The sequence below is a fragment of the Pholcus phalangioides genome, unplaced genomic scaffold (genome assembly GCF_987345545.1).
Source record: "Pholcus phalangioides strain wild (caught in Gottingen) unplaced genomic scaffold, Ppha-v1.0 ptg000003l_1, whole genome shotgun sequence".
NCBI lineage: Eukaryota > Metazoa > Arthropoda > Arachnida > Araneae > Pholcidae > Pholcus > Pholcus phalangioides.
In genome coordinates, this window is record NW_028301596.1 from 5,129,510 (window position 1) to 5,151,697 (window position 22,188).

Below are 22,188 nucleotides of genomic sequence, written 5' to 3' on the forward strand. Positions count from 1 at the left end.
CCAGACTCTGCTACGAAGCTGGGCTGGAAGAGATCTCGGCAACGAGATAAGTCTGATGGCAGAGACCCTGCCGTTTATTCATGGTGCTGCTTCACACCAAATGGAGGAAAAGCCAAAAACATGACTGTCTTACACAACACATAATTTTTTTCTTGAACTCCCCCCCCCCTCCCTGCTCTTTCTTTGTGTGGACTATGATCTTCAGTCACTAAAAAATAAATGTTTGAGATCAATTTATAAAACAACTAAATTAAGTATTTGATGAATACGCAGAAAATTTTAGTACATAATAAATCAGTACCAATAATATGAAATAATGATTACCAAACGAAAAACAACTAAGAGAGTTTAATCCTAAATTTTACTAATAATCTAAGTGTGTACACATAACTCTTCATTTCAGTGATTGGTCACTATCACCACATGGCACGCTCTACACCTGACAATAAATTGTAATCAGCTAAATGTCTCCAGATGATTCTAGACATCTTGTACTTCTTGTATCTGCCTCTTGCTCTAGATGTCAATACACATCGTGCATGGGTTCTTGTGTAGCAACTGTCACGAGGCAAGGCATGAATCTCGGCATCTGCGATTTCCTGGAGATAGAAAGAAAAATAAAGGTAGTAATATGTAACTTAAAAATAACAGTTAAGCTTTACGATAAAAGAAATTTTATTATTTCCATTTCATTATTTTTCTCAATTTTTAACAGAAAACTCTTTCTTATGAATTGACAAATCATAAAACAGTCTATCTTCACTTTACGAACATAATTTGTTCCTGAATTCTGCTCATAAACCGAAATAAGTTTTGAGTTTAATAACTTAACAAGTCCTAAGAGTGACCTAAAAGTTTGAAATGACCTGTTGATCCATGCAGAGGTGAATTTACAGGAAGGCTTCATGGGCTATAGCCCAGGGTGGCAAGTTTGGAGGGGGCAGAAAATTTGGGAAATGAGTAGTCAAAAAAATTAATAGAGTGGGGGAAAAAAGGTGGCAACATTTATACAGCCCAGAGCCCACAGACAGTAAAACCATAAGGCCTGTGATATACATGCTACTAAGTAGCATGTGTATCATGGGCGTAAATTTGTCTCTTCCTAAAGAGCAAAAGACTAGGTCAGTGAGTGACAAAATGAGTGATCTAGTGAGTTCGCAAGCATGTGAGTGTATAAAAGAGTTACTTAAAGAATTTGCAAGCATGTGGGTGACCCAGAGTTTTTAAGCATATAAGGGGCCTAAAAAGTTTATATACATGACTGATCTGAAAAATTTGCGAACACAAACAATTTAAAGAGTTTGCAAATATGTGAGTGGCCGAGAGAGCAGAACATCAGGTCACATTGAATGACAAAAAGTGTGACCTAAAATATTTGCCAGCATGTGAATGACCAAAACATTGTGCAAGCATATGAATGACCAAAACAGTGAGCAAGCATGCAATTGACCAAAACAGTGACTTAGAGAGTGAGCAACCAGAAGTGATCAAGAGGTTACAAGCATGTGAGTGATCAAAACAGTGTGCAAGCACTTAAGTGACCAAAGGAGTGATCTAGAGAACTATGGACCAGGTTAACAAAAGAGGGCAAAAGAGTGACCTGGAGCGTGTACAAGCATGTGAATGACCCAGATAACATGCAAGCATACAAATGGCCAAAACAGTGACCAGGAGAGCATGGAACCATGTCAGTGAACAATAGAAAGAGTGATCTAGAAGCCCTGCTTAAATGGGAAATGAAAAAGTCAGTTTCTAGAGTGTGTGAGCATGGAAGTAACCTACAGAGTGTGCGAGCATGGGAGTGAGATTGTATGTTTGAGCATGGGAGTGAGATTGTATGTTTGAGCATGGGAGTGAGATTGTATGTTTGAGCATGGGAGTGAGATTGTATGTTTGAGCATGGGAGTGAGATTGTATGTTTGAGCATGGGAGTGAGATTGTATGTTTGAGCATGGGAGTGAGATTGTATGTTTAAGCATGGGAGTGAGATTGTATGTTTGAGCATGGGAGTGAGATTGTATGTTTGAGCATGGGAGTGAGATTGTATGTTTGAGCATGGGAAGTGACCTACAGTGTCCCCAAAGGAAACTTCGAGGCACGAATGCAAGCCGATCTCCCCATTAAGAAGTCTTGCCACAGAGAGCAACAGGCCTACAACAGTAAAATCTTCAATCATCACACTTAACTCACAGTTTGAAAAATAGTTGGCAGATGGCAGCACTATAACAACAATTTGTTAGAAGTTCTGCAAAGGAATATGGACGAGGTGCATATGTGGTTCAATAGTGTCCCCAAAACAGAACGTTTTGCATTGTTCTGCAACGAGCCCTCAGCTGACTGGAAATGTTCTGCAGTAAAACTTCTTATAATAGCGTTTTCTGCATTTATTTTTAAATTTTTCCAGATTGTTTCACAGTAGTACTGATTGTTCTGCTACGTATGTGGTAGATTTCGGCATATTCTGCTTTAGGGCAAAGTGTTTGAGTATGGGAGTGAGAGTGTGTAAGCATGACCGTAACCAAAAGAGTGGCCTAGAGAGTGAGGGACAAGGTCAATGAGTGATCAAATGAGTGATTTGAAGACAGAGGTATATTCGTCTGGCCTAAGCGTATTAAGCGGGCTGTAGCCCAGTGCAGCAAATTTGAGAAATGAGTGGTCAATAACATAAGACTAGAATGAGAGAATGGCTGCAAAATTTCTTCAGCCCACAGCCAGTAAACCCATAAATCTGTCTCTGGATCCATGAGCTGGATAAGAAGAGTCGCACTTGGAAGGAATTTTTTTTTAATTTACCTCAGAATTCTATACAGTTGGGGGCCCCGTATTCGCGGGGGTTACGTTCCGGGGGTGACCGCGAATACGGAAATCCGTGAATAACCGAAACCATGGCTTTTTTTATGTTTATCTCGTTTATTGAACATCATGAGAAGAGCAGGATGGCCCAGAGGTAGAAGGGAATGTAAAAGAGGATGCAGCCATTGTTGGCGATGTTTTATGAAAGAACATTGGGATTTCTGTTTGCCGTTTTTTCTTCTTCATATCATCAAGTATGTTGGAATATGTTGACAAGGCTTCTTCTACCTATTTTTCAACATGTGAAGAACGTACCATAGAGGGATCTATGTCATGAAAATAATCTATTGCTGATTTGAACTTGCGAAGCCCTTCCGCTATGTTACACATGGTGAACTTGTCTCCCACTTCTTTATCTTGATCTTCTTCATCTGGTACCGCTTCAGTTTCAGGAGCAGTCAGCTGCACTAATTCCTCCTCGGTCAAGGCGTCTGAATTGCTATTAATTAGCTGTTCGACTTCTTCTATATCCATGTCATTGAACCCTTCTCCACCTACCTGTTTCGCTAACATGTCAATGTCTTTTATAATCTCTTCAGTTGGTTCTGTGGAAATGGTTGTGTCCTGGAGCGCACATTGTGGCCAAAGTTTAGTCCAACCCGAGTTCACTGTTTCTCTCTTAACAGCTGCCACGGCTCTAGTGATGACAGTAATGGCATCAGCGATAGTGAAATTCTTCCATACCTTCAAGACATTTTCTGCATTTGCATCTTCTTCTATTGCGTGCACAATCATCTCCATTGCGTGACGTGTTATAGTGAACCTTGAATGCTCGCATTACCCCCTAAGGGGCTGAATGATAGATGTTGTATTAGGAGGCATATAAAGGATTTCCACACCATCAGCTTTGAACTCGTTGACATCTGGGTGTCCAGGAGCATTATCCAATACCAAAAGAACTTTGAATGGCATGTCTTCACTCTCAAGGTATCTCCTTACTTCCGGAACGAAACACCGTTTAAACCAATCCAGGAAAAGTGTTTTCGTTGTCCAAGCCTTTTTATTCCTCATCCAAAATATTGGGAGCTTTGACTTATCCTTTCCCTTCAATGCTCGTGGATTCGCAGATTTGAAAATGACGGTAGGCTTTATCATGTACCCATACGCATTTGCACAAAACAATATAGTAAGTCTATCTTTACTTGCCTTAAAACCAGGGGCTCGCTTTTCTTCTTGGGTGATAAATGTTCTTTGCGGCATTTTCTTCCAAAATAGTGCAGTTTTGTCAGCATTAAACACTTGCTGAGGCATAACCTTTTTCTTCAAGAATTTTCTGCAGTCTTTGGAAATTTTCTAGCTGCCTCCTGGTCGGCTGAAGCTTGATCGCCAGTGATTTTAACATTGCATAATCGGAATCGTTTCTTAAACCTGTGAAACCAACCTTTACTTGCGTAAAATTCTGACGAAATAGACGTTTCACCATCCCTTTCTTTTATAGAAGAGTAAATGTTTTTCGCCTTTTCCATTATAATATTATAATCGATTGGAATACCTTTTTTGTAGCAATCTTGTACCCAAAAAAAAAACAGCATTTTCTGTACGAGAAACACATGGATCCCGTAGGCGGTGCAGAGTTTTCGCTGCTACAGGTGCAGCTACAGCCACGGCTGAACGAATTTCAGATTCCTTTTTCTTGATATATCTCACCGTAGATTCATTGATTCCGTAATGGCGAGCCACAGCAGCAATTGACTTCCTTTCGCCAAGCATAGTCAATATATCTAATTTTTCTTGTAAACTTTTCACTTTTTTTTTGTCTTTTCAATTTTTCTTTCTTTTATTTGTCTTTCTTTTGATTATCAGTAGCGCTAGAAAAATGAGCCATCCTAAAAACACACAACTCAAATTTTGTAAACAAAACATGTGAATGGCGATTGCTAAGTGTTGCCAAAAAAAATTTTCTAATAAAGGAAAAAAAACCGAGAATACGGAAACCGCGAATACGGGGGGCCGACTGTATTTCTCTATTGTTCCCTTGGATTTAATCTAATTTTTTCCAACTTTCATGTTCATAAACCAAGACAAATACGTCAACTGAATAATTTCTCATTCATAAACCAAGGGTTGACTGTACTCATTTTAACAGTACTCCGTTAAGTAAGTAAGAAACGTACCTGCAGCTTCTTAGGCAGAATGTCGTTGTGCCTCAGTGCATTTATTTGCAGCCTTAGTTTGGCATACTCCTTCACACATTTTCGACGTTTGACATCCCTGACCATGCGCCAATCTGTGTACTTTGAACGCACAGGTACAATGGCAGCCGATGCCTGTAAAGAAAAAAATTATTACATATTTCATAGAAAAACATTATGATCATTACTAAATAGCTGAAAACTTCCATATTGAATTCGCAGCTCTTCTGAAAGAATCAAAAAACTTGCACTGTTTATCAGGACTTAATTTAAAAAAATTAGGAGTCAAAATATTTAAAGCTATTTAAGTTAGTAGCCTCTTTCCATGTTAATCGATGAACTCACATTAATAATATAGAATTCAAAAAATTTTGGGTTCTGACTTTTTTCCCTCAGATGATAATCTCACATAAAAAATTTTAGACCCTAATATTTGGGTCACATATGGGATTTGTCAAGCCCTGCTGTACACTGAGTGACCGAACACCCATTAGGAATTACTGCAATGTTTCTCAAAGTATGCATGACAGCTCCTAGGGGCCTTGCCAATCTTTGACAGTGACGTTGTAGGAGATGGAGATATTGGTTTCTGTATCTACTATGCTTTCCAAGGGGTTGGTGCGCTAATTCCTCTGCTGGGAACCCCCTGCAGTAGCAATCTTTTTTTCTGTGGTCATTTCATCACTGTTTTAAGTCTGCATTAGGGAAGTTTCTGAAAAGGAAGAACTGGGTATCAAACTCATGACCTAAAAAACCTCTAACATGACCTCTAAACATCCTTTGGTAGCTTAGGCCAATATCATAATGTGTGCTAGTATGTTACTGATTGAGCCTCTGTCCCTTAACCAAACAGTTTAAGGATAAACTATCCACATACACAGCTATGTTTTTGATAATAAAAAATACACCGTACATTTTGACAGACTCATACACAATGTGAGAATGAGTGAACTAAGATTTTGATAAAAACCAATTTACTGGTGTGTTTTTCTTCAGTGAAAATAGTTAAAATAATTGGTATATACATAAAAATTTCTAGTTTAAAATTCATTTCGTATTGCTGTTACTATGATCATGTATATACCATGTCGATGCTTTTAATGGTTGAAAACATGTATCTGAAATATGGTCCAAGGCCACATAACTCTAACATACATTTACTTACTAACAAAATATCCCTAACCCTATCTCCATGGCCCCACCCCAAAAATTCTTGCTTTCTTTTCATAAGACCTGCTCAAATGAGTCTGGCCCAGCTACCATTGAATAAACAAATGACCAGAATGAAATAATCAATTATGAACAACTATAGTATAATCGCTTTTTCTTTTGCGATTTCCTCTATAGCCTGGGTGCGCTTTTCTTCCTGGTCACTGCTGGTCTGCCATTTTCTCCTGTTGGCGTTTTTTGTTCTGCCGGATATTATTACTATTTCCTTTGACTTCTGGGTTGATATTTCCTTTTCTGTTATTGGTTATCATCTGAAGGTGATGTCACCTTTGGAGTTCAACTAATAGGCCTCAGTATAGTGGCATATAGTGCCACATTCAAACTGAGTCTGTAACTATTTTAAAGATCATTTTTTATTTGTTTGTTGATATGCTGCATTGTTTTTACGATTTTCCTAGCACGTTACATTGTTTTTCTTTTTGAAATATCTCGTTTTCTCAGTTTCATATTTCCATTTTATTAATTTTTTACATACTGGTCATTATAGCTTTAGTCTCGCAATCATGTTTTTATGAACCCAGAGACTGGTTCTCGACCAAACCCAGGCCTGTAGCCAAAAATTTTGTTTGGAGGGGGACCAAAGTGATAGAACAATAGATTTGGCCATCTTTTCCCCCATTTTTAGGCATTTTCTCACATGACATTTTGGGGGGACCAGACCCCCCCCCCCCCTCCTCAGAGAGTGCTTTTTGCCCTGACCATTGTATTACTTGAAAGAGTCCCCCAGGTTTTTATTATTTTCAATCCCGTATCTGGTCTAGGATATTATATTTTTAAGACCGTCATCAGATAGGTTCATTTTACCCTACTGTTGGATAATTTGTTGTCCATGTGTGTAGGGTGGGGCTTCAGTTTGGCAATGTCGTTATGCAGTGCTAAGCTCTATGGGTTAAAGGCTATATAGACATATTTATAGCATAAAACCCCATGATGGACATCAATCGAGTGGCACCTCTCTTAAATTTGACCTCATTGGCACTCGATTCAAGGATTTATCCCGTTTTGCCCAGCCAAGTTTTTGTACTGGGCAGGACTTTAGCGTCAGATTTACTAAATTACCCTGTATACCCTTAGGGGTGGGTGAGAGGTACATCAACGAGACATTATATTTTAAATCTTGATCCCCATTATTTAGTGTAAGAATGTTTTTTGTTATTGTCGTTCAGTATCTTTTTCTCTTTGGCAAAAAAGACCTCCAAAAGCATGACTTCGTTTCACTCGTGGTGAATTTACTTCTCGCCATGTTTTCGGGCGTTTTTATCGCGAAAGAAAAAAAAACCGCCAACACATCGCCAAAAGGAATTATACTGCAGCTGTTTCATCAACTAATTTGTACAAGTCTTACAATAATTCCTTAGACTAAGAATTAAATGTGGGCACATGAATGGATCATTTAATTAAGGCAATACGATAATTACAATAGTGACATTGAAATACAAATGGTATAATATTGAGGGGAAAAAATTATTAACACTAAAAACACTTCATCGAATTGATATTTACTTTTTCTTGAAATAAAATTGAAGTGCCACTGAATGAGAAAAATCGTTGGGCGAGTCCTTTGATAGAATTCAAAAACATTTTACGGAAATGGACTTCAAGCAATTGTAAATAAGGACGGCTTTGACTCTCTTTTTCTTTTCTAAGAAAGATGTTCCTTTTATTGGTGGCAACACACTTATTTTTGGTCATGGAGGAAAGAATCAATGGAAAGAATACATTATTATTTCCTCTATGATTTTTCGTAATTGTTTTTAAACATTGATCAGTGGAAATTCAATACTTTTCCTGTTTTAATTAAATGTATAATTAAAAAGCTTATTTTAATTCAAGATACAGCATTTCAAATGACTCAGGTTATTGTAAATATAGACGTCTGTAACTTACTTTTTTCTCCAAATAGGTGTTTTTTTGGTATTGAGTGGCAACACACTTTTTGATAATTGTTTGTAAACATTGACCCGCTGAAATTCATTACTTTTCCTGATTTCAATTTAATATACAGCATTTCAAAAGCTGTAAGTATTCCTTAATGATTCCAATTAAATCTAATGTGCATCAAATAGATTAATATAATATTAGGTAACCAAGTTTAAACTCAAAACGAATAACGTATCTTATAAGTAGATTCGCTTTTCATGAATTTTAAACTCATAAAAATATTTCCCCATTCAATTAAATCATCTGTTTTTCCTCCATACTGTAGCGTCATATATTCGAATTGTTTATGTTTGTTTTGGATGGACAAAATAGCAATTAAATCTCAGGGCAATGGAAACATTGTATTTGCCAAGATTGCATTAAGAAAGAGTATCAATAAATATATACACATGCTTGTTTACTATATAAGTCAAACTGTATCCCTTTTTAACAATAGAAATATGCCTGTGCCGTCCACTGGAGTATATCAACAAGGTCCCAGCTGCTTCGATAGAATGAAAATTGGCTTCGGAATAGGATTTTGCGTTGGTTTGGCTTCGGGTGCATTATTCGGAGGATTTTCAGCATTAAGGTAAATCTCCATTATCCTTTTCAAATTTATCTATGTGTTGGGTACCTTTGAAACAGCTATATAATTCATAGGTGACAATTTTTTTTTCTCTGGCAAGAAAAACATCCAAAAGCATGATGAAAAGTTGCCAAGAGGGGTAACAGAATCATGCTTTCGGATATCTTTCTTTGCCAAAAAAATCGCCAAAAGGTGATTATGCCACAACAATTGAAATGAAAAAATTATGATAAGAAACAAAACTCAGTATCTTAAGGTATCAAGATTTAAAATAAATCATTCTAGACTTGATATGGGATTGAGATTGGAAATGAAGCACCATATAAAATGACTGCCATCTCATTTGTGATTATGACGTCAGAAATTTTCACAATGTTGTTTTAGGTCTTTGTTTTTTCCTCTGTCCGATGATGTAGCTAGATTTGATAGATCTGTTAAATGGTAATTATTAGAAACAAAATTATTCCGAGGGCAGCAGCCACAAGGGGAACTGACCGCGCAGCCTAGAGAGTGGGCTCACCCTATCATATCACTTGTCACCATACGCCATCACATACAGGCCCCCCCCCCCATGCAGGCATCGCTCAATTGGCATCCATCCAAGGTCATAGAGCAAGCATTTCATTAAGCATTAGAACACTGGGACTCTTCTATTATAAATAATGCAATAGTCAATAAAAACATGATTGCTAGATTAAAACTGGAATCCTTAAAACTCGAGGTATAATGACTAAAAGTAAGAAGGCAAATAGGCATATAGGCAATGGCATATGGTATATAGGCAAAAAGTAACAAAAAGGGTAATATGAAATGTACAGCCTAAGAGAAAGCCGCATAGTGAAGGACTCACATCGTTAATACCCGGGTTCGAACCCTACCGTTGCCCCAGTGATTGGTCATGTGAAGTTGGTTTTCGGTGGTTCCCAACTTCGAGGAACCAATGAAAAAAAATCTTCCCATTAAAGAGTCTCGCCACCGAGAGCAACAGGCCTACAAAGGTACAGTTATTCAATCATTGCACTTCACTCATAGATAGAAAAACTGATGGTAGATAGCGACACTACACATAACTAGCATTACACAGAAACAAACTTCATGTCAGGTTCACAACACGTACATGCACGTGCCCACGTGTACCGATTCATTAGAATTTCTACAGAGGAATGTGAACAAGGAGTGTGTATGGTTTAGTAGTAGTAGCCTGAGAGGAAAGGAGTTACAAAATGATATATTCCGAGAAACAAAACCAAAGTAATATACTGTGTAAATGGTATAACAAGACAAAGAAAATAAGTTTCAAAATTCTAACAGATTCAAACGCTGTGCTTTTCAACACAAAAGCCTAGGGATGACTTCACCTCAAGACGATGACAAAGTAGGTCAACTGTAAAAAAAATCAAATAAGTAGGAGAAAATAATTAAAAATAGTTGACAGGAAAAAAAAGTGCCAACAGGCTAATAATAGAAAATTGCCAAAGGTAAAAAGGGATTATACTTTCACTTTTCCTTTTTATCAAAAAATTCATTGATGTAAGTGAACTTCAGTTTTCACTTGAATGTGAGTGTATCTCGAAACTCGGTGAAATGAGTACTGCCACTCCTCTACCTACAAATGTTACATACAATAAATTATTAAATCGCCTAATTAAGTTAACCTGCATCATTTACAGTGAAACCTGGATAGTAAAATAATAGGAGGGGCAAAGCATGTGTAATCAATGTATTATGCATATATATATATATATATACCATTTTTAGTGTATTTTCAAAAGGCCCCCCCCCCCCCTGCATGACGGGCCTGGATTCTTTTGCCTTTTTGCTGTAAATCGTAGAAATTTTCAGTTACTTTGTAAAAATTTTATTAATTATTCCCTTTTTTCTTTAGATATGGTATTCGAGGCAGAGAGCTTATTCAAAATGTTGGTAAAATGATGATACAAGGTGGAGGAACATTCGGAACTTTTATGGCTATAGGAACAGGGATACGATGTTAATGCTTATCATGCTTTTGAATTTATGTGTCATCAAATTAGTTATCAAATAAAATATGTTCTATACTCATGTATCTCTGTTTAATAATTTAATTATTACCAATGTGAAAATATAGGAAGTTTTTATGCACTATTGGGTTATTTCGAGAATATTTCTTGAGATGTGTCGCCACCCTGGTTCTTTTCAAAGAGGAGGAGTCTCTTCCCAATATGATAGGAAAGAAATTATATAGGCTCCTCAAGGACTGGCATTTCTTATGTTACTCGAGGGGGAGCTGAAGTAAAATATATTTTTTTCCATTCTTCACAATTGATAGGAACATGAGAAGAGGAAAGTTGGCTGAGGCAAATAAAACAAAAGAAAGGTATAAGGAAAGAATGAACATAGCCAAACACAAAAAACTTGACATGGATTATAGCAGGAATCTTTGATGCATGATCCAATGGCCACATGTAGTCCACAAAGCTTTTTTGCATTGGTCCCAGACACGAAAAAAAGCTTACATGGTTACAAAATTAATAGAAATGCTGAGAAAAAACTGCAAAAATATATACATTCCCAGAAATAATTTCAAAATCACTTTTAGAAACTATTTCACAACTAATGAAAGAAATAATTTTTGGAATTAATAAGTAATTTCATAATTATCTATGGAAATGATTTTGAGATAAATGAAAATATTTTTTTTTATTAAAAAGGAATAATTTCAGAATTGGTGAAAAAGCATTTTGCAATTCATGAAATTAATGGAAACCATTTGCAGAAATATTGAAGGAAATATTCTCGGAATTAATGAAGATATTCATATAGAAGAAAGAATTAACAGAGAGAGGCATATTCTATAAAAAAAATTTCAGAATTATGTAATGGAAAAAATAATCTCTAAATTATAATATAATTCTCTAATAATATAAGATCTTTAGGTTTGACTCAGAGGGTCTTTGGCCATATTGAACCTAAAGAGCCTCTGTGAGGATCTAGACCAGTGATTCCCAACGTGGCCATAGTTTCTCCAATTTTTTTCTCCCATCACCCCCAACACAATCTAACCCATAGGATGCTATGTTAAACCTGTAGCTTCTACTACCCCGCTGGAACATCACCCCCAGGGGGCGTTAACGCCCATGTTGGAAATCACTGATCTAGACACTGCAGTGTATGACTTTTTGGCCCTCAGGCTTCATTAAATGTTTTTTGGCCTAAAGTGTTTGAAAGGTTGAGGACCCCTATCTTAGAGATGGGCTCAAAGAGGTACTGTTCCATGGCAAGCCCTATGCCAAAATTGCTCACTAGCTCCTCTAAAATAAAATGATAGTGTAAAGAAACAAAAATAACCAGGTGGGGGGGCCTCCTCATTTAAGGTGCAGGGGGAAAGAATCATTGCCGTCTTAAGGCATGGGGCCCACCCGGGCACGACCAACACCTTCTAAAGCAGAAGCTTTAGAAGGTATTGGCACGACCCGGTGGCCTCAAGAGAAAAGGGGTCCTCACAAAATGGGATCTGGTTGAGATTTTTGAAAATTTGCCTGGTAGGGCCTCAGAAAAATCATTTTGCCCGGGGGCCCACGATGCTTTTAAGACGGCCCTGGAGAGAATGACCCCCTCCCCTTCCTGTCATACATTATTATTTTCTTAGAAACATCTATAGTGTTTGTCCTCTGTTACCTTTCTATACACAGGCTACCAGACAAAATTGATCATTTGATCATTTTTGTCGCACCACGGTCATTTTCTGCACACGAGGGGTAATTAGACCGGGACCTACAATTTATTGCCGATTCCGAACGGCAGGCTTGTTTTTCATACTCATCGAGAGGTTGGTGCGCTAACCCCTCGATGGGGGACTCCCTGCGGTAGCAATTTTTGCTGAGGTCAAATCGCCGTTTTTTGTTGTACCCCTGTGTCAGGAAAGTTTTCTGACAAGGACGAACTGGGTATCGAACTCGCGACACCTCTAAACATCCTTTGGTACTTTAGGCGAGCATCTTATCGACCGGGCTACCGCGCCCCAGACAAAATTACAGTCATTAATCGGATATCTCTGTACTGTCTGAGATTTTGTGGTACTCCCAGAAGTCAATTCTTAGGAAATCTGAATTTTGTTACCGAAGTTCATCTAAATCCTAAGAAAAAAATGGTTTGATAGTTTAATATATTGACGCGAGTACGAGATATTAAAAAAATCTTGAAATCTTTTTTTTTAGCCCACTCTGACGTGCAATGTTCAGACTTATTATTGTAAACAGTCAATGGCATCACCATTTTAGTCCTTAATAAAAACTTCATCATCATTGTACAAGTCACCGACAGTTTTGATGTTAGATGGCAGCACAAACAGTAAAAAAATTGAACAGTGTGGAAACTTCTTTTTGACTTATTGTCTGCTTCTTTTGAGGAACTTCGTTTTGGCCATCTACTCTACTAATGCATCAAAAAATAAACCGAACATTTTAATAAATCCAGCTGATTCCAAAACTTCCGGGAAAAAAAAAAAAACCAGGAATATTCCATCTAGTTCAGTTTATCAGCTTTGCACGTGAGGAACTAAAGTGAATGCAAAACGACAGCAAAAAGGAATTTTTTTTTTACATTTTAAAAATGTGTTATGAGAAATTAAAAAAAAATGTTCTTCATATTTATGAGCTTCTACCAGTTCATCCATGCGCAAGTTATTTTTTAATATATAGGAGCATTTTAAATTTTTTTATCACAACAGAATATCGATAGTTAATCGATTCTGTAAGTACCATCATGCCCTGTAATGTTTACAAATATCAGACTTTTCAATCAGTGACATCAAAGTGACGAGATTTTCTGTATGTAGCGACCGAAAGGTATAATTTGTGCTTAAACAGAAATAAATCAATAAAAAAGGGTCATGGGTCTTCTGACTATTCTAAAGAAAATGAAGCAGAAGGAGAAAGAGCTTCGCCTGCTCATTTTGTATCCTTTTCTATGATGTTCATATGCTCCATAGTTTCTCAAACTTTGTTCCATCGCCCCCTTCACAATTTTTTTTTTCTCATCGCCCCCAACTCAAGCTGTCACATAAGATCCTATGCTAAAACCCATAGCTTCTACTGCCCCCTGTATCATTTATTGCCCCCACTTTAAGAAACACTGATATGCCTACACAGTGAAACCTCGATATGACGGCAAATCTCTCTACAACGGTATTTTTTGCGTCTTGTTTTGAAATGTGTATGTTTTAAAGTTAAACTGCTGCTTCTCGATATAACGATAATGCCTCTACAATGATATTTATTCTTGGTTCTCAGAGCATCGTTATATCGAGTTTTCACTGTATATTAATTATGGAAATGAAAGAATGATTGATTAATCATGATTTTGTTGCCTTTTAAAAGGAGTTATGTTTTGTATTTGCACTTGGATATCCTTATTCGGGCAGCAATGAATGGCCCTTAGCATGAGAGAAGGCTGACATGGGACCAGTGCCGTCTTAATGCATGGGCCCACCCGGGCACGGCCCGGGGGCCTCAGGAGAAGAGGGGCCTCACAAAAATGAGATCCGATTGAAATTTTCTAGAATTTGCAAGGTAGGGCCTCAGAAAAACCAATTGGCCCGGGGGCCCACGATGCTCTTAAGACGGCCCTGCATGGGACCCAGCATGGATTATATTGTATGCATATTTGTACACTATATATTCATTAATGAGGGTTCCCCATAGAAAATCCTTGGGGGAAGTGGGGGCTGTGCCATGGACTGCAGGAATCCTCTGTAGATTAATATCCAATGCTGTGATGTTAATATTTCTACATCTAATTAGCCTAAAGGCATGTTTACTTGGGTTAAGTGATTTAGTAGTTAACTAAATTTTTAAGTCAAGTGCTCTAAAGTCTGTCCTAATGTAAGTAATCAAGTAGTGTATCATCATTGGATTATACAAGGCCATGCACCAATACCTACTTAATTGCAAAAATAGAGTGGATTTCTACATATCTATTTAACCATTAAATCACACAAGGCTCAATTACTTTGGGAATGTTTACTAGCTATTCTCAGGTGAGTAAAGTAACTCTAGCAAGTGAACTTGTTTCAACCCACAAATTTCAAATACAAGTGACTAGTACAATCATTCGCTGAGTGAGCATTGCATTTCCCACTTTTTTTTTCATTGCCTTTTTCTTTTGTTGCAAGCCAAAGCGAGTAGAAAAAAGTAGCCACACCCATGTTACACCTGGTAGATAAAAATACCAGCAAGAAAAGTAGCCTACCCTTTAACTTTAAGGCTCAGTTTGTTACATTGGGCAAGTTTACTAGCTACTCCCTTGTGATTTTACTTGCTGCTACTAAAGTCACTCTCTGTAATATAACGTTATCAAGTTAACTTGCTGCTCAATCTGATAGTGCGAGTAAAAGTTGAGGGTAGGCTACTTTTTTGGCTACTTGCCTGCGTTTTTATTATCTCAGTTAGTTTATGGGTGTTGCTACATTTTTCTTCTGGCTTTGGCTTGCAACAAAAGGGAAGGGAAAGAAAATGAGTTGCTCGCTCATCTCTAATGAGAAATTTTACTAGTCCCATGTAATTGAAATTTACTATTCTAGTTGAAACTGGTTCTCTCGCCAACTACTTTATTCTCCTGAAAATAGCTAGTAAACTTGCCCAATATAATTGAGCCATTTCTGACACTAGCAGAGAAAGTTGCAAGTTTACTAGATAACATTATTACACAGAGCGACTTGAGTGAAACCACAATTGAGTAGCTTGTAAAGTCGACAGGTTAACAGTGAGAGCAACTAATCAGGGCTAAGCAGCATCTGAAACTCAAATAACGTAAGCACATGCTGCGATTGTTGGTCAGTCGTAACTTTGGAACGTTTTAGACCTATAGGTGCTTGTCTTGTGCTGTATGTAGGAAATTTTGATTTCTGAATTACTGGTGGTTGCTTGAGCATCCGCAGCAATTCTAACGCTGATGCTCTCTGTTCAAATATCTAAGGTCTGTCATTCATTGAAAGCTACTCTGAGTGAAAACAAGTCGCATGAATTTGAGACCACCAAAGTAGTCTTACACATATACATATCTTGCTTCTGCTTATGGCCTTTTGTATGTTGCCAGCAATGAGTCATCTGATTCAGTATGTCTAGTAATCTAACTCGGACATCTCCTGATAATGCTAATCACTCATTAAGGAAAAGTTAATGCACAGAGAGCCTCTCTTTCAATTGCTTTGAGTTAATCAGTTGGTTCCTTCTAACATGATGTTTGTTGAAATGTCCTAAATATGTGACTGACATTTATTCGAATAAAAGGAATTAATTTTTCTTAATTGTGACCTTTTCATTCATAAATGTTATAAAACAGGATTCTCTCCCTCTTTTAAATCATTTAATACAATTTCATATTTGAAGCCTTAATTTGTGCATCAGAGGTCTAGATAATGCTGGAAAGACAACTATTTTGAGAAAGTTCAACGCTGAGGATATCAGTATTGTAGCTCCAACTCTAGGTTTCGATATTAGGACTGTGGAGCACAGAGGGTATGTAATTATACCATAATACACCATACATCGCCATAAGATGTTTCATGCAGCATTCTGATGCATTAATTTCTACTCAACAAAATTATGTTGTTTTTTCTAGTTTCAAACTGAACATGTGGGATGTTGGTGGTCAAAAATCTCTCCGTTCATACTGGAGGAACTATTTCGAAAGTACAGATGGCCTGATATGGGTTGTTGACAGTGCTGATCGCCGCAGGCTTGAAGACTGCAAGAAAGAGTTGGCTAACTTACTTCAAGAAGAGGTAATTCTTGTTATAATTTAGCGTAATACAGCTGATATAATAATGAATTCTGATTCAATTCTCCCCCCCCCCCCATAGTTCACTATAATGACATATAGAAAGCTGGAAAAATCATTTTAAAAAATATTTTTGTACTGGTTATATATAGGGCCTTCATGAACTTACCCAACAAGTGGCAGAAGGGGACGCTGCCTCTTGAAGAGAAATTAAAGTGTAGTAATTCACACACAGCACCGACATTTCAATTTAGTATCAGTGAGTTGTCCCCCCTCCAGTTCAGATCCTGGATATGCCCTTGAGGGCCTAAAGAGGATGTACAGAGCCTCAAAAATCACATATGAAATAAATGCATAGAATGCTTTCCAAATGTATACCTACCTTCTTTGTGATTCAGACTAAAGTGAAATAAAAAAAAATTAGGGTAAAAAGGGGTGCAAAGAAAAACATTTTGACAAATTAGCGAAATCACAACCACATATGCTCTGCAACAAACAAATATTGTCGTTGATTGGGACTTTTTTTTTAATAATAACGTGATCCTCACGTATTCCCAAGGGGTCAGCATGATCTGCCCAGGGAATTTGTTAGTGTTAGTAAACATCCATGCCCGAACCGGGATTCGAACCCAGACCTGCACAGTGAGAAGCTAGTTCCCTAACCACTCGACTGCCAGGTGGCAGGCGGCCAATTCTAAATATTGGAAAGAATATGGCCTAAACTCATGTGCAAAGGCAATTCTGAATTTTTATCTTAAAACTGGCCGCAGTAATGAATGTTTAAAAGACCCTTTCTGCACATGCGCAAAGGTATGCATTTAAGGGTCAAGTCGTAGTAGTCATAATCTTGATTTATTTACTACCACCTCAATCTCTGCAGATTATACATGATGAAAGACATTGAAATTTCTTAATGGTGGATTGTGCAGCGTACATAGCTAACAGCACATACAGTAAATTACTGGTGAAAATCCAGTGAACACAGCAAATTACTTTCCCCATTGATCTTAGAGGCTTACCTTCAATTAGAACAAGTATCCAAAAATGTGTAGACCTCCAATAACTCATTTATATACTAAGGGGGTGTATAGTTTTAAAAATACAAAAAAAAACCTTTTTTTATGTGAATATGTCGTGCTCTGCTGAGGCAATAAAAAAAAATTCCAAGTTTCTAAGTGCAATATGTGCTGAAATGTTATATAGGAAACAAAAATACGGAGAAAAGTTGAAAAAAAAACAGGATAAATTCTCTTTTTAACTATATTTATCCTGTTTTTTTTTTTTTTTTAATTTTTCTCAGTTTTTTTCAGTCAAATATGTCAGCAAATATTACACATAGAGACATAGATTTTTTTTTTTTGGCCCTAAGAAAAATGGGGGCAACTATTTTCTAAATGGTTTTTTGAGCACAGAATGTCTGTATAAAAAGTTAATTTTTTTATTTTAATAACTATACAGCCCCTTGCAATATAAATGATTTATTTGAGGTCTACATTTTATCTGGGTAGTTGTTCTAATTGGAAGTATGCCTCTCTCTCTCCAGTATCAATGGTTCGTCAGTAGTTTGTGTTATGTGCTGTTAGCTATGCACCCTGTATAACCCTGCGTATTATCTGCAGTTTTTTCTGAGATGTTGGAATATTAATAAGTTTTTCTTCTTATAATGAATTAATATTTAGACAAATCTATCCCTTGACATGCCTAGGGCATATAAACATTTTGACCAAACTTTTTCATCATGTGCCCGACACTGCCATATAAAATACCGATTCTGGCATGCATTATTTCAAAGGGGCATGTACATTTGTGTGGATTTGTCCAGCCCTGGTATAGGTCGAAGTTGAAAAATTCGTTTTTTTTTTCACACAAAAAGGTGGCCCGCAACTCATTTCACTTTCTCTTTATGATTTCATTATCTGTGAATGAAATTCGCATATGTGCACTCTACAGCACTAGGAATTATACAGTGGCATTTTTTGCTCTAGTGAAATTCACATATGTATATGTTTATTATACACAGCAAATTGCATTTGTCTAGAGTTTCTTTCCATCCCTGAAAAAGAAAGTTTGCTAGTGCTATCAAATTTTAATTAAATCAATTTCATCTTTAAGATAAATATCCAAAAACCTCATTTCCTCTTTCTTTAACAGCGATTATCTGGTGCTACGTTATTGGTCTTTGCTAATAAACAAGATTTACCCGGTGCTTTGTCTTCTGAGGAAATCAAAGAGGTAAAATTCTTTTTTTTTTCCTTTATCAACTTGATATTACTATCCTCTAAGTATATTTGAACATATGAGTGTCGATTGACAAACCTGATATGGAAAATGCAAGGTTGCAAATAATAATAATATAAAATGGTTTATTTAGACAAGTGTGAATAAAAGCTCGCCTCAGAGTGTACAAAAACGACTGACTACAGTTGATGCAACAGAACTGCCCAAAATGTGAGAAAAATATGATAGATAATAACAATGAGAAAGCAGTCATCTAGTTGACAATACAGTGAAACAAAAGAACATATATATGCAGTGAAACCTCGTTATAATGATTACTCATGCTACAAACATAATTTTTCGTGTAGTTGGTTCATTTTGATTAAAACAATAAATATAAACTGAAATACACAATATTTATATTCATTCAGAAGTAAAAGATACTGTGGAATCCTTATTAACCTAGTCTCTATCAACTGGTGCTTCTATTAGCTGACACATTAGCCAGTCTAAGACCGACTAGAGGTCTTGTATCTCTTTTACTGTTACGTCAGTGGCAAGTTCCATTAACAGATGGGAAAATTGTTGTGGAATCAATGGGAAGAAAAATAGTAGCTATTGGAAGACACAGAAATGGGAAATCAATAAAAGAATTGCCATGGAATATGGTGTTGAATGCTGAACGAGGTTATAAACAACATCAATCGAGTTTTATACTAAGGTCGACTGAAAAAAAAAGGTTTGAAAAAATAGCTCACTTAACAATAGCCAAATTTGATGAGCTTGATGAAGCAGTTTGTATTCGATTGAAATAGCATGCCCTAAGAGTTCCTGTCTGTGGTGCCATGTTGCAGGAGCAGGAGACTGAGTAAAAGACCGGGTGGCAAAATGACTGGTGACAAGTCATTCTTAGCAAATAAAAGCTGGCTTTAAAGATGTAAAAAGTGGTATGGGGTTCGGGAGTTACATAAATTCAGGGAAAAGCTATCATCTTACAAAATGAATTTACCTATGTTCGACAGACTTATGATTTTTACATTTTCAGGGAAAGGTTGTTTCTATCAACTGAAATTCTCAATATCCTAGGTGACCTCAGACTAACTACCCCCCCCCCTCCCACTTCAGTTAATCAATGTTCTGCTGCACTTTTTAAATTTGTTAGTATACACTTTGTGCTCATAATGTAAATATTTTGCTTTATACAGCTGTGTTTCAAAAAAATTATGAGTTTTATTTTCTACAGGCTTTAGCTTTGGATCATGTCAAAACCCATCATTGGTTAATCCTACCGTGCAGTGCAGTAACTGGACTGAATTTACTAGATGGGATCGATTGGATATTAAAAGACATTTCTGCTAGGATTTGCACATTAGAGTGATGTGAATAGTGCATTTTTTTACCTTATTTATAACTGCTAATATATATTCTGATAAGATTTTATTTTTCACTGTATATTTAATTACATTAAACACTGCATTCAACTACAATTGAATGTGTATTTTTGTTTTTTTTTTTTTTTTCAAATGGAGTCATCAATACTAGAAAGTCTTCACATCAAGTGGTTAGTATAAGACCCTCTCTGTGAGAGATGTTAAAGATCATTCATAAATTTACTGTAGCTTCCTTTCATAGCCCTCATTTGCATAAAATGACAGCACTGAGATAGGGTTTTAGCTAAGTAAAAGAACATGTTATCATTTACAACTGAAATAGCTACACTTCTTTTCAGGGATCCCATGCTTATAATATGCTGCAGATATGTGCATCCATTGATAGACATTTGAACGGAATTCCCTAAATCATATTCAGATATCATTCTGCTATCCATAATTCCCTATAGCTTGTTCATCAGAAATTGAAAATTCAAAAATCTCTAAATGAAAGAGCTTTCATATTTGTAATCTAAACAAAGGCAACTACTTTAGGACTTGGAAGTTTAAAAACAATTCCTGGACAGAATGATTAAATTTAGCTCAGCCCACTTTGATTTCATCAAGCACCACGATGGTCCATTAAAATATGAGGGTTTTTTTGTTGTGTTTCTTTTTTTTTTTTTGCTATTTCTTAATTTCTAGAATGTGTATTTGGGTCAACTTCTATTGTTTAAAACAGTTTTTCTCAACCTTTTTGAGACTGAGGACCAGAAAAATGTACAAAACTATTTGAAGAAACACCAAATTTATGTGAGTCAACACTATTAGTTATTCAGTTAATTTCAACAAGAAATCCTGTACAATGATACCCTCTGTAACGGTCATTGGCCATATAATGATATTAGTCTCTGGTCCCAGAGTGCACTTTTCATAGTGTTAATACAGTTGATGCTCATCATAACGACTTAATGTTATAACAATCATTCTATTACAATGACCTGTAGAATAAGTACCAAATTTTTTTTATATGACAACTATCTTATGTGTTTCTATTTCGATATAATGATCAGTGGCGTACCCAGGGGGAAGTGGGGCAGCGAATGCCCCTCAATCAAAATTCTGCCAACATTGGTGCCTATCTTCCTAAAAATGACTAATGAATTCTTCAAAAATTGTGACAAGTATGAGGGGGCGATTTGTGTTCAATTCATATTAGCTTGGTTTACATGTATTATATATTGTGATAGCAATATTGTTCCGGCACTGGCTTGATGACTTTCTCCCTCATAGAGAAGAGTAAAGAAAGAGAAAGAAATACTGTATTTACATCCTATCTCTTTCTCTCTTGGAGATTTTCGCGGTGCATACCCCTTTCCCATAATCCTGTGTGATTTTTCCCTCTTGCGGAGTGACAGTGAAACAGTTAAGTAGAGCGCCAGATCCATTTTCATTTAAATGGTCTACATCTCCTTCATCATGGGGACCACTATTGGCGTGATCACTACAATGAATTCGGAAAGAATAGTTTCTTCTTTTTTTTTTCAAATCTAATTATATTACTGTAATGTGCAGTTTGCCCAGAGACAGCTCCATACTTTGGCTATTTGAGAATTTTCAACTATTTAATCAATTCAACCCCATTGCACACTCTGCCATTACATGCAGGATCAGTCATTCATTCTAAACTTTTTATCACATTTTATGATATTTTTTTAGATATCCATGGTGTATTTTTTTTTTTCATTTCTTTTCTGAATTTTGGTCTAAATGTCCATCCACATCAACTTCTTTTTCATCTGTTTACATTAGCATTTCTTACAGTTCCAAACTGAAAAATTAATCCAATGTAAAATAGACTTTATAACTTAATATTTATTTATCATTGTATATAACATCATGTCGTAAGTTACATTTATCATTAATTATCAAAAATTATGTACCAAAAAATTATGAAATCCTAATTTTCTCACATAATAACAATACATTACAATATAAATACAGTTGTGAAAATCACAATTCCTACAGAATATTTGATTATGAATACCTTACAATAGAATAAATGGGATTACATGTGATTATGCGATTAATATGAAAACTTAGAAAAATAACATGTATT

At 36.4% G+C, this 22,188-nt stretch overlaps 3 protein-coding genes across 3 annotated transcripts; 2 read left to right on the top strand and 1 right to left on the bottom strand.

Moving 5' to 3' along the window:
* Positions 1-333: 333 nt before the first annotated feature.
* Positions 334-7,872, bottom strand: mRpS14 (mitochondrial ribosomal protein S14). The gene is made up of 3 exons (XM_089242782.1): positions 7,719-7,872; positions 4,968-5,120; positions 334-599 (listed from the first exon to the last, which is right to left on the bottom strand). Exons 1-3 carry the CDS (start codon positions 7,794-7,796, stop codon positions 417-419), a joined length of 414 nt encoding a protein of 137 aa, XP_089098908.1. The 5' UTR covers positions 7,797-7,872; the 3' UTR covers positions 334-416.
* A 245-nt stretch (positions 7,873-8,117) lies between these two features.
* Positions 8,118-10,785, top strand: LOC149087941 (reactive oxygen species modulator 1). The gene is made up of 3 exons (XM_089242794.1): positions 8,118-8,233; positions 8,593-8,727; positions 10,610-10,785. Exons 2-3 carry the CDS (start codon positions 8,597-8,599, stop codon positions 10,716-10,718), a joined length of 240 nt encoding a protein of 79 aa, XP_089098920.1. The 5' UTR covers positions 8,118-8,233; positions 8,593-8,596; the 3' UTR covers positions 10,719-10,785.
* Positions 10,786-13,482: 2,697 nt separating this feature from the next.
* On the top strand, positions 13,483-20,186 carry Arl2 (ADP ribosylation factor-like 2). Its single transcript, XM_089242806.1, has 5 exons — positions 13,483-13,659; positions 16,110-16,220; positions 16,324-16,486; positions 18,634-18,714; positions 19,943-20,186. Exons 1-5 carry the CDS (start codon positions 13,595-13,597, stop codon positions 20,075-20,077), a joined length of 555 nt encoding a protein of 184 aa, XP_089098932.1. The 5' UTR covers positions 13,483-13,594; the 3' UTR covers positions 20,078-20,186.
* Positions 20,187-22,188: the final 2,002 nt, after the last annotated feature.

Coding starts and splice junctions, on each gene's coding strand:
- mRpS14 (XM_089242782.1), bottom strand. CDS start 7,796: ATGTTTTTGAATTCTATCAAAGGACTCGCCCAACGATTTTTCTCATTC. Junction 5,121..7,718: donor CAATTTTATTTCAAGAAAAA/GTAAATATCAAT, acceptor TTTTCTTTACAG/GCATCGGCTGCCATTGTACC. Junction 600..4,967: donor TTCTGCCTAAGAAGCTGCAG/GTACGTTTCTTA, acceptor TTCTATCTCCAG/GAAATCGCAGATGCCGAGAT.
- LOC149087941 (XM_089242794.1), top strand. CDS start 8,597: ATGCCTGTGCCGTCCACTGGAGTATATCAACAAGGTCCCAGCTGCTTC. Junction 8,728..10,609: donor GGAGGATTTTCAGCATTAAG/GTAAATCTCCAT, acceptor TTTTTTCTTTAG/ATATGGTATTCGAGGCAGAG.
- Arl2 (XM_089242806.1), top strand. CDS start 13,595: ATGGGTCTTCTGACTATTCTAAAGAAAATGAAGCAGAAGGAGAAAGAG. Junction 16,221..16,323: donor AGGACTGTGGAGCACAGAGG/GTATGTAATTAT, acceptor TGTTTTTTCTAG/TTTCAAACTGAACATGTGGG. Junction 16,487..18,633: donor CTAACTTACTTCAAGAAGAG/GTAATTCTTGTT, acceptor TTTCTTTAACAG/CGATTATCTGGTGCTACGTT.